This window comes from Meles meles, chromosome 11 (genome assembly GCF_922984935.1).
Source record: "Meles meles chromosome 11, mMelMel3.1 paternal haplotype, whole genome shotgun sequence".
In the NCBI taxonomy this organism is placed as follows: Eukaryota; Metazoa; Chordata; class Mammalia; order Carnivora; family Mustelidae; genus Meles; species Meles meles.
In genome coordinates, this window is record NC_060076.1 from 97,910,442 (window position 1) to 97,922,794 (window position 12,353).

Genomic DNA, 12,353 nt, shown 5'->3' on the forward strand with positions numbered 1-12,353 from the left:
GGGCTGGTCTTTGACGGTGGACTTTTGGGGGCATCAGGTCAGATGCGGTCACCAGGGGTCCCCACAAGGGGGATCCGCGTGCTGATGGGGAGCAGCCAGAGCACTCTGTCGGCCGCGTGGACAGCAGGACAGCGCCCACCACAGGCCCGGCAGAGAGGCCTCCCCAGAACCGACCCTGCTGGGCTCCCCACCCCACTCCTGCCGCCAGGACTCTGGGGAACGAGTTCCCGCTGAAGCGTCCACCCGTGTGTGGGGTCTCGTAACGGCAGCCGGGCTGAGACGGTGACCTCAGACGACTCAGGGACGGAGGGTGCAGCAGGAAGGGGGCCGACTCCCCGAGGACACGGGCGGCATCGGGAGAAACGTGTCCTATCGAGTCTGCCACCCGGAGAGGCTGACAAGGTGTGCCCTGTGCCCACGGTGACCCGGACTGCCACCCGTGGGAAAGGCGCAGCACGAGACAGAGAATTTGCCACTAGTGAGCCGCCGGCCACCTGCCGCCCACGCCCTCTGGGTGATGAGTGACCCCAGGAAGACCACCCGTCCGCAGGTGACAGTGGCCAGGCCACGAGTCCAGCTCCTCAGGCTCTGCTCGGGCCCCTGCCTCCCTCCAGAGGCCACCTGCCCCTTCCATGCCCTGTGACCTGCCACCGTCACCTTCCGGCTGGCTCTAACGGCAGTGTGGCAGCAGGCAGGCCACCACGCCCGCCGACAGGCCAGCCCCAGCTCCCAAGTGCCCCGCCCCGGGTCCGCAGCCCCCCCTCCAGGACAGATGCCCGCCGCGGGGGCCTCGCTCGTGGGACCCCGAGGACGCTCTCCAACACCTGCCCCCACCCGGAGCTCCTTGCACTTTACCTTTCGGGGTTGGGAGGGGGCCGTCTGGTCCGTCCAGTTGTCCCAAAGGGTCGCTCGGGTCAGGAGCGTGCAGGTCCCCTGGGAGGAAGAGCACAGCAGGACGTCAGGGAGGGCTCACGGCTCCCCGAGCAGAGACGCAGCGTTCCAGCCCAGCTGCCCACCGTTTCCGGAGCACCTGGCGGCACGGGCCCTGCGGTAACTTCCGGAAGCTCCTGCAGCGCCGCGTGTGGGACAGAAGCACCAGGCGCCCCCAGGGCGGCAGAGCGCGGACACTGCGGCCCGCGCCGATGATGCACAGGGGACCGATGCCGAGCGCCATGCAGGCGGGAGAGGTTCCAGCACTGGAGGGCGAGACAAAGCCCGGCGGTAGCCCATCCGCAGGCCGCCCCTGGACGTCGGCCCCGCAGCCCCGCATCCGCCCCGAACCGCAAAGGCTCCCAGGCTGCTCCTTCCGCTCCCAGCTCCGGGGTCGGCCCGCAGCACCAGTAGTCCACCCCGCAGAGACGGGTCACAGGAGCAACGCCCCCAAACTCACCCACACCCCACGCAAGTGCGGATCTGGTCTGCTGAGCCGGCAGCACCGCACGAGCCGGCGGGCGCCCATCCCCGGGTCCAGGGGGAGGCAGGGCGGGCACGACGGACGCCCGGCCCCATACCCCAGTGTGGCCCCCGCCCCTTCACTTTCAGACTGTCACCCGGCAGCCTGGCCTCGACCCGCTCCCTCCGGTCGGGGTGGGGGGTTGGGGGTGGGTGACGTCAGGTCACAGACAGAGCCGCTCTCGGCGTGGACAGCGACGGTCACGGAAGTGGGTGACGGGAACCCTGGGCCGTGTGTATCCACCACTGTGGTTTTAAAACGTCACGGGAGACAGTTTCTGATGCGATGCAGATGGGGCCGCCCCACTGTGTCTCTTAAATGAGAAGCGAGAGCTAACAAAGCACCAGACCCTCCCGGCCGCTCTCAGGGTGAAGCCTTGCTCACGCCGAGCTCTGCGAGAGGGTTCGAGTGGTCCGCAGAGAGAACCAGGCCCACAAGGGTCCTCTAACTGCTGAGCCGAACGAGCGCGGGCCGGCGGATCCGTGAGGGCAGCGGCACCGCCGAGCCAATCCGTCCATCCCACCAGCAAGTGCATCACAGGACGCGCCGGCGACCACGGGCTTGTGCCCTTGGGTACCAGCCCCGGCTCCCAGATGGCCGGCAAGAGGCTGTTTCTGCCCCGGCCCAGGCTTCCTGTGGCCACTGAAGGACAATTCCCTCTTCCTATCATGTCCAGTCCAAACTCCACCAGCCGTCCGGAGCTCTCGTCACACGTCCCCGATCACCCCTCGGAAGTACCACCTGATTCTCTGGGACGACCCCCCAAACGGCACGTCCTTCCTGGAGCAGCCCTAGCGTTCTCCCCCGACTCATGACCCAGCCCAGGGGCCCGTAAACAGCGGTCGGACATCGGGGCTGCGTCCCGGGGACGGGCAGGAGCTATACGAGGCAGTCGACGCGTCCGTGCTCACTTCACACTCCAGTGGGGTCCGCAACGGCAAACCGGCACCCCACACGTACCGTCCCGCAGCACCGTGTAAGGGCAGAGAGGCCGCGGACATCACACACACTTGCACTGTGTACACGGCGCTGGGAGGCGTGAGCGTCATTCACTGCCTGGAAACTGACCAGGGGTGTGGAGCCGTCAAGTAAACACACAGCCCGGAGAGAAGTGAGCACGATCAGCCCAGCCCCACCGTGCAGCGGGCGCCAGCTGCTCCAGGCCACCCCCAGGCCCGAAGCACGGACTCCCCCGCACCCGAGGCGTCACCCAGACGCGCGCTGCCCACGGGGAGGTGCCCGAGACGATCGCCGCGCTCTGCCGGCCCCGGAGAAACGGGAAGCGTCTGTCGGAAAAGGTCGTGCCAGTCAGCACAGAAACGGGGTTTGATTTCTCATTTCTTCCAGCCTCCAGCTTTGCCCTAAACAGTTCTGTTACGATTCAGTAAAATTCAGCACAGGCGCTTCGGTGGCAGAGCGACACGTGCGTGTTGGAAACACGGCTGAGGTTTCGAGGCGCCCACCAGGCGGACCCCAGAGGCCCCCGAGACAAGTCACGTATGTGAATAAACGCGGAACGGCCCACGGCCGTGGTCCTTTGTGCGGACGCCTGAAGTCGGAGCACGACCGGGCTCTGTTGCTGCTTCCCGCCGAGAAATAAGGAGCCCATGGAGAGTCTGACGCTGGAAACCGTCGATCTCCTGCACAGCAGCAAGTCGGACGCCACACCTCCCAAACGTGTAAGCCGGATGTCACGGGGCCAAACATGAGCTTGGGGACAGGGGACAGGCGACAGCAAAGGCCCGCATTTCCACAGATTCCAACAGGGTCTCTCCTGCCCCCCAGAAGGCCTTCAAACACCCCAAAAATAAACACAAGCCAAAACCAACTAAAGGGCCACAAAACTCTCCCAAACCCATCAAAATGTCATTATTAAGTATCCAGCAAAGTCACAGGAGCACTGAACCATCGCTGCTGTCCGGTCGGCGTGACTATTCGCCCCTTATTCGTTTTTTTTAACTATTAGAGAAAGGAGAACCTTTAACGTGAGTCAGATTTCAACGTGGCGGGTTAATACAGCGATGCGCGACACGTACAGTTTGGTTCCTGTCAAAATTGCCCTCCAGTGCTTGGAAGCAGAGACGCTATACAGAGTCCAAGGAAACAGGACGGACACGGGTTTGGGGTGAGAACAATGAGCCGGCCCAAGCAGGCCTGTGACGGACAGACCACACCCATGATGGAAGCTTTAACACAAGGGGAGACGGGGACGCACAAACGGGACCTCGTGACACCCCACGGCTCCCTACAAACCTAAAACTCCCCTCCGTGGAGAGTTCAGTGGAAAACAAGTCCGCGTCCTGTCATGCGGTCCCTGAGCGCCCCCAAGGCTCACAGGTAAAGAAGGGCGGGGGAGAGCCGGCCTCCAGCGCCCTCTCATTCCTGACGCCTGACTCGGCCGAAGCCAGGCAGGAGTGCGGGACGCTCAGGGACACGGGGCCGTGGACTCATGGGCTGCATCTAAGCTGCGCAAAGACGCAGCAGTGGCCAGCGGCAGCTCACACGGAAGTCACTTGGAAGAAGCTGGGTTTTGAGCTGGGTCCGGCCTTAATCACCAGGCATGGGGATATCGGCTCTGAACCGGGAACTCTGCCCCGGCTGAACTGGCCGCCGTCTGCAGGGTGACCCGACGCTGGGATTCGCCCCGGGTGTCTGGTGACGCTTGGTAAGTCCTCAGGGTTTCGGGGCGGAGGGCGGAGCCCAGCCTGGCCCGAGGCAGGGAGATGCGTGGGAACCACAAACCACCCGGTCACATGGGATATCCCCTGGGCCGGCTCGCAGCATGGGCCTCCGATGGGGAGTCACGACTCGTGCTGTCGGAGGAGGAATTTCTCTCCGCAGAGCTGGCACGCGGGCGTGTTGCGGTTCACAGGCTCCTCTCCACGAAGACGCGGCGTGCTCGTTAGCAGCGGAGACACCATTAGGCAAGAATTTACTAACGAAGCTCAACCCACGCTCTTGGACCGGAGTCCAGGCCGCCTTTCTGTTTGGATCCGTGTCTCTCAGAACGGTCTTTACTCACACTCTCCACCCACTAATCTCTACCTGTTGATCGGAATCAGGAACACTTGTTGTGATTTAATTGGATGTACTCCCCGGCATATCCAGACAACTTCAAAGCAGGGCTGCTGTTTAATTAGTGGGGCACCGTATTCACCAAAGCTTGGCGCTCTTGGATGTGGCCATCCTCGTGAGAAGGTGTAATTTCCAGGATCTGAGGAAAACAGCAGTCGGGGCCCAGAAAACCCCCAGCCTGCAGGGCTGACTGTGCAGCAGGCCAGGGGCCTCCGCAAGGGCAGACACGATCTCCCAGTGAAAACTCAGAGGCCCGTCCGCTCGCAACAGGAAACGCCGGCCACGCGTTCCAGAACCATCCCTCGGCTCGGCCAACACGCGCGGCGAGAAGCGACGAGAAGCAGCGTGACGCTGGGGGTGCCAGGCCACAGGAAAGAAATTAATTACTGGGAAGGAGCCGAGGGGAGAAAGCCCCCAGCGGGGCGTACATCCGTCCGGGCGCCAGGCCAGACAAGGCATGTCACTAGGAAAGAGACCCGTAATGTCAGCGTCGGGGAGGACGGCGGTTAAAACGCCGTGGTGTGCGTCTTCACGGAGCTGGAACACCACCGGGCAGGGAGGTGCGCCAGGGCCTCGCGCTGGGGTCCTAACGGTCTCTGATGTCTGGCTTTCACCCGTGCTAACCCCGGGTGCCTCCCTCGAGGGCTGGCCCGGCCCTGCTTTGGGGACACGAAGTCAACTCCAGCCACCCGACAGAGTCACCACGGACCGTCCCCAACTCTACTCTGCTCCGATTCCGCTTGGACGGCAAACACGTCAAAGCCCCCAATGAGCCAAGTGTAGACGCGGCTCCCCTGCCCTGGCACCGCCTGAAGCGATCGCTTTCTCCCCTCGGGGTCTCTGATGGCCCCCAGGGCCGCCAACAAAGGCCCCACTGTCAGGGCCTGGTGAGCCTGTGGCTGAATCGGGGTCTTTCATCCTTCTCTCCTCCCAGACACCTAGAGCCTCCGGCCATGGCAGGGAAGGTGAGACCAGCGCCCCACACCCGTCCACTGAGGCCATGCCCGGCCCCACTTCCCCTCTGGGCCGCGCGTCACTTGCCCAGCGCGGCCGAGAAAGGCCGACGGAAACGCGGTGTGCACTCCTCGTGTACTCTCGGTCCCCACTGGTTCCGTGGAAGACTTGAATTACTGGCTGTTCCCACACCAAGGTTTTTAGCTCAAATCCCTAGATTTGTTTAAAGGTAAAGGAGGAAAAGATACTTTTTTTTTAAAGGATGACCCTTATCGGGAAGCAAACGGAGTCAGGTGTGACCCCACCGCAGCAAGAGGTGTTGCCCTCTCGGTGCCTGAGGGCGGGGTTGAGAGGCCCGGCCCTCCCCACGCTGCCCCCGGGACCCAGAGCCGCGAGGCCCGGACGGCTGACGGGAAGACGACCAGGGACAATGGGTGCAGGCAGCCAGCGGCAGTCCAGTGTCTCTCTCCCCGCGGCCTCGTCCTGCTGCCCTTCTGCAAGCCATTCAGAGCAGGGATGGCCTCAAGCTTGTGGAAACTAAACAGCAAACGGGCGTGAATGTTTGCTCTAATCAAGGTGGTGACATGGATTTTTTTAAGTCGCTTCTGGATGAGTTTGCTAGTGAGGACGCGCTGCAGCCTGGTGGCTTAAGTCTGGGGACGCCGGGGTGAGCAGGGCTGGTTTCTCCATGGGCTGTCCCCACCCCGGCCCGGGGCAGCCAGCCGTCTTCCCCGCCGCTGTCCCTCCCTGGGCACATCTGTGTCCTGATCTCTTCCTGTAAGGACCAGGCACACTGGATCAAGGCCCACCATAAGGACCTCATCTACACCTGATGATCCCTGCAGAGACAGTCCGTCCAAACAAGGTCTCACTCGGGATGCTCGGGGCTGGGACTCCAGTGGGCCTGTTTCTGGGGAGCCGGTGCAGCCCGCAAAAGGGGTGTTATTTGTCGCAGGGCTGCCTTAGAAGGAACACTGACTTGAAAGCGGCGTTTGCAAGTGCACGGTGCAGACGGACAAACAGACCTCCGCGAGACAGACGAAGCCGGGGTTTGGACCCACACAGAGGCGTGCCCGAGGGAACCGCGCACAGCCCACTAGGGATTCGAGCACCCTGAGTCCGTCCTTTGGATGCCCTCTGTGTCGTACAGAAGATGTCCCGTGGCTGCGTCTAGCGGACATCAGTCGGAACAGAGCTGTCCTCTGAGCTCTGTGTCCCGAGGTTTCCAGCAGCGGCCGGGACACCTTTGGAGCCTGCACCCCCAGGCCCCCGCTCTCACGATGCTTACTTCCATCAGCACCACCGTCCCCGCGGGGCAGCTGCAGCCCAGCGCGTACCTGCTGCCTCAGTTTCCACACGTCCGTCCTGACGGCCCCTTCCCGGGAGTGCCGCGTCCGGACCCTCGCCTGTACCTGTCTCCCGTGCCAGCGTCTCCTCCGCCCCAGTCGTCCGCATGCTATAGCCTCTGAGCTGGGCCTGCAAAGCTTCCCTCTTCTTTCCACCTCCGTCCCTTTGAGGCCCGGCGAAATGCCCAGAGTCCCCAAAATGTACCTTTGTGGCTCAGACCACCCTCAGAAAGTCAGCGCCAGAGGCCCGAGGACCCACTCACGCGGATACACGCATCACTCGGCTTGTCTGAACACGAGCCCAGCTTCCCTCCACAGACCGCTGCCCTGCGGCCGCCCCTCCCAGATTCCGACACCACCTTCCACCGGCAAGGGCGGCGGACCTGGTTGTCCTGAAGTCCTTCCCAACCACCTTCTGCATCCAACCCGGCACGAAAGGTCATTCGCTCTGTCTCCAACAGGCACTGGGAGCTGATGCTCCCAGCCCCTCGGGGCTCGTGCCCAGTCCCGGCGGCCTTGGCTCTGCAGGGTCAGGGGACAGCCCCTGGACAGGCTCCACGGGCCCCTCTCCCCACAGCGGTCACATGGGCCTCTCGTAGGAGCGTCCCACACCGTCCGCGGGGGCAGGGGAGGTGAAGCCGGACAGCATGAGGCTAAGTGGAAGAAGCAGACATGGAGCCTGGCTTGTAGGACCCCACCAAGTCCAGCACGAGACAGAGGCACCGGTCAGTGTTACCTCTGAGGGTGACTCCCTTCATCCGCCCCTCCACACACGAGCGCACACACACACACGCACAGACGCACACGCAACCTCCTGAGCTCGCCTCGGCAACAGGTCCGGCCCCTTCCCCGTCTGGGGCCTGCGTCTGTTCTGCCCCTGCCCGTCACCCACCCCTTCCTCCTTCCGCCCCAGCGATGACCCCCCGCGCACCTCACTGAAAATGCCTGCGCCCACACGTCACCTGCCCGGCCCTGGCTGCATCTCTCTCCGGAGTGGCGTGTCTGTCCCATGTCAGCAGAAGCGGGTCCCCGATGGCAGGCTCTGGGTGACAGCTGCATGCGGGACCTTGAACCCGGGCACGCGGGGAGCCCTCCGCGACCGTGTGAGGAGAACCCAGACGCTGGCAGTGCCGCGGGCCTGTCGTGCTCGTGGTCTGGTGTCCCCGAGTTTCGGCCCCAGCGTGCAGGCTGTTTGCACCTGCTCCAGCTGTGCTCGGGGCTCTACGGCCGGCACAGGCTCTTGGCCACGTGTCCTCCTCTCAGGCGGGTAATGGGGTCACAGTCCGGGCCCGGCCCCTGCTCCTCCACACTGCGTGTGAGCACGTCCCTGCACAGCTGTCCTCAGACCGGACAGTCCTCCCCATGCCCCCGGGAGCTCAGCTGGGGCCCACGATCCTCTCTGCCCCACACGCCCTTCTGAGCATGCACGCACGCCTTTACATGGCCACGTGCCGCTCCAGCACAAGCCGCCGGCTGCCGGCACCAGCCCCTGCGGCAGGTGCACCCAAGGCGCACTCTAAGTGAGGGACCCCAGGCCCCCCGGCAACACGCGGTACAACCGGCTCGCAGGACGGAGGCCTGAGGATCTAGACGAACTCACTCTGCCTCCAACACAACCAACACCAAGCAGCTCAGGGCTCAGAGACATCACCAAAGCCACAGAACAAACAGAAAGTTCATCCGAGAGAAAGGACCGAGCCTCAGAGAGACGGTGGGCTGTGCCCGTTTGCCGTGCGCTTTGACGGTCGGGAGAGCTGATGCTCTGAAGCACCACGGAGGTCACTGGACAGCAGCGGCGGTTTGGACTTGAGGCACCTGGGGGAGGCTCTAGGTCTGCCTCCGTGGGCTGGGGCGGCGGTCCTAGGGAGGCAGGAGGGCGTGGCGCCGCTGGGACATGACAGGACACCAGCAAACTGCCTCCTGCTGACTCTGATGGCAGCAAACACGAGCACGGCCCCGAATAGACGAGGAATCGCAGACCCAGAGGACCACACGGAACGTGAAAAGGTCTGATGTGTTTCTAGGGTCAACAGTGCCGCGCACACGTGGAAGGGCAGACGCTCGCCCCAGGAAGACCAGGAAGGAGAAGACACTGGCCCCTCGCCGCTGGTGTCATCAAGAACCGGCAGTGAAGTCTGAGGTTGGACCGACGTCCATCCACAAGACCCTCTTGGCGCAAGGTTCAAGACGCACAGCGAGGTGCACGAGAAAATCTGACAAGTGACCGGCTAACCGCACAACAGTCCTGACCGACACGTGACTCTGAGGAACCCAGGCTTGAAAACTAAGGGACCTTAGTTTGTGTTCTTATCACACAAACAAAAACACCACGATAATAGCAGTAATAAGGACAGTAAGCTGAGACTTCTGGAGGAGGAGAGTATATGGTGATGGTTTCATGAGCATATACCGACCTCCAAGCTTATCAGACGGTGTACAGGACATCTGCGAGGCTTCCCAAAGGTGAACCGTACCTCGATAAAGTGGTTTAGAAAGAAAAGAAGAACTCAAAAAGAATGACGGACCACTCAGCAGTCACCCTTCACAGGAAACAGAACCCACAGAATTAGTAAAGCAAAGCCACTAAACAAACAAACAGCACCAAGAAATACACCATCAAAAACCGAAACGAAAACCAGAAGTAAAACCACAGCAGCAAAGACAAACCCTGATGGGCAGGGGGGTCTGCTACTGGAGTCGCTGAAATATTCTCTAAAATGTCCAGTTTTTAACAAAGAATCACAAAGACACAACAAATAAAGTCAGAAAGTGTGCCCATGCACAGGAAGAAACACCCCGCAGAGAACGTCCCTGAGGGGACCAAGCATTAAACATACGTCCGAAAACTAAAGAAAACCAGGTCTAAAGAACCGAAGGGTATTATCACAAAATTCTCTCACCAAATAGGGAATATCCGTTAAGTAATAGATAAAATAATCCCAATCCTCAATCCTACAGTGGAAAGCACAACTGAAGGTCACCAGGCGGGCTCCGGAGCAGGTCTGGGCTGCCGGGGAAGGCGTGCGTGAACTGAAGACAGTTCACTACCTGGACTGGAAGAGATGATCTACTCAGAAGAGGAGAAAACGGGAAGAATAAAGAAAAGTGACAGAATCCAAGAGACTGTGGGGTGTGATCAAGACACCGACACGAATGAGTCCAGAGAGAGAAAGAAAAGGCAGAAAAAATATTTGAAGAAATGATGACCGAACGCTTAGCAAACGTGATAGAAAGTATGGACTGACGCCCTGGAGAAAGTCACGGAACTAACTCTACGTGGGACAACCTCTGAGACATCGACTAGACACACCACAGACAAGCCTGAAACGCAAACACAGAGTCTTAAGAGCAGCAGCAGAAGTGACTCGTCACGTATGACATGTGGGATGACATATTAACAGTCGGGGGAAGAGAGAGACCGTCTGCCAAGAATTCTGTATCCAGCTAACCTCTTCTTCAAAAATGCATCATTTAGGCCACGACCAGATGAGCAAAATATGGGGGAAATTTGTCATTAGCGGAATGCTCTATAAGACACAGAACGGGGGTTCTTCGAGATGAAAGGACACTGGAAGGAATCCTAGTTCACACAGAGAAACAAAATAGTACCAGTAAGGGAGCTACACAGGGTACGAAAGTCAGGATAAATGTATTTTCTCAGTAACGCTTTACTTCTGCCGTTCATTTTACACGGCTACTGCATGAAACTGTAATTATCAAATTGTGTTGATGGACTTGAAACATGAAGATACAATTTGGGCGGCACTAAGAGTTAAGAGAGAAGAAGGAACAGCAACATATTGGAGCAAAGTATTTGCTATTAACATGAAGTTAGCATGGATCTGAGTTAGGTTTCTTTAAAGTGAGGTAAGAATAATAAGCTTCACACAACCACTAAGAAAATAATTTTTTTAAATTACATATATGAAAAACAAAACAAAGAAATTTTGAAATCACACTAGGAACTATCTGTTTAACACAAAAAAGGGCAGGAATCAAGGAACAGAGGCACAAAAAAGTGATACATAGAAAACAAATGGCAAAATGACAGAAGTAAACTCTGTCTTGTCGTTAGTTAATTAACGCCGAATGGGTTAAAAGGACAAATCAAAACCAACAGAGACCGGCAGAAAGGATTAAAAAATTATCCATCTGTATGTTGTCTATAAAAGACACTCGTATTCAAGGACACAAACAGCTGAAAAGAAATATGAAACACTCAGCAATCCTAAGAAAGCTGTAAAGGCTTATGTCAGTCTCAAAGAAAATAAACTTAAGACGCATCATTACTAGGGGTGCCTGGTGGCTCAGTGGGTTAAGCATCTGCCTTTGGCTCAGGTCATGATCTCAGGGTCCTGGGATCGAGCCCCGCATCGGGCTCTCTGCTCAGCAGGGAGCCTGCTTCCTCCTCTCTCTCTCTGCCTGCCTCTCTGCCTACTTGTGATCTCTGTCTGTCAAATAAATAAAATATTAAAAAAAAAAAAGACGCATCATTACTAGAAACAAAGGACATTTTACAGTGACAAGAAGATCAAGCCGATCTATTTTAAATGTATATGCGCCTAAAAACACAGCCCCCAAAACACAAAGAAACTTACAGAAATGAAAAAAAAAAAGTAGCTGAGTCAGTAATAGTAACTGGAGATTTCAATAACCACTTTCAGTAATGGATGTGAGAACTGGGCAGGTCAGCAGGGGAACAGAAAACTCAGCACCGTTCGCCGACCGTAACTAGCACATTAGAACACTCCACCCCTCCAGCAAGAGAAACATTCTTCTCGGGCTTACAGACAATGTGTTCCCAGACAGACCATATTCTAGGTTTAAAATAAGATTTCATAAACCTAAAGGGAATCAAGCCATGCAAACTATATTCTCTAACAACAGAATATAATTAGAAATCAGTAACAGGAGGAAATTTGAGAATTCACAAATATGCAGAAATTAAACAAAACATTTCTAAATAACCAATGAATGACAGAAAATATCACAGGGAGGTTACAAAATACTTTGACAGGCAAGAAAGGATGCACATTTAACAAAACTTAAGTCGTACAATTAAGGCAGTGCTTAGAGGGATTGTATTTAAAAAGATCTCGGGCGCCTGGACAGCTCGGTTGGTTAAGTGTCTGTCTTCAGGTCAGGTCATGATCTCCAGGTCCTGGAATCGAACCCCGTGCCGGGATCCCTGCTCAGCAGGAGTCTGCTTCTCCCTCTCCCCCAACCCCTGCGTGCGTTCGCTCTCTCTCAAACACATAAATAAAATCTTTTTAAAAAAAATCTCAAATCTGTAACATAACTTTGTGCCTTAAGGACTTAAAAGAAGGGCAAACTTTTATAAACTTAAGAAAGAGCAAACTTCTAAAAAGAAGAGCAAACCGAAGCTAGCAGAAGAGAAGAAAGAATGAAGATAGGGCAGAGATAAGTAAAACACAGAAATGACAGAGAAAATCAATGATGCAAGAAGCTGGTTCTCTGAAAAGATCCCCCAAACGGAGAAAGCTGTAGCGCGGGTGAGCGAGAGG

General features: G+C 57.7%; 1 protein-coding gene across 4 annotated transcripts in view; it reads right to left on the reverse strand.

Moving 5' to 3' along the window:
* ROR2 (receptor tyrosine kinase like orphan receptor 2) overlaps nucleotides 1-12,353 on the reverse strand; it is a 151,599-nt gene that overhangs the window by 36,956 nt on the left and 102,290 nt on the right. For 3 of the 4 annotated variants that reach the window (XR_006820884.1, XM_046023920.1, XM_046023922.1), the window contains exon 2: nucleotides 856-933. The exons of the other annotated variant lie outside the window; for it this stretch is intronic. Coding sequence is in view for 2 of the 3 variants with exons in the window: in XM_046023920.1 (XP_045879876.1) it covers nucleotides 856-933 (78 nt within the window). In the remaining variant the exon portion in view is untranslated. The remainder of the gene's footprint in view (nucleotides 1-855; nucleotides 934-12,353) is intronic. 4 annotated transcript variants of the gene reach the window in all.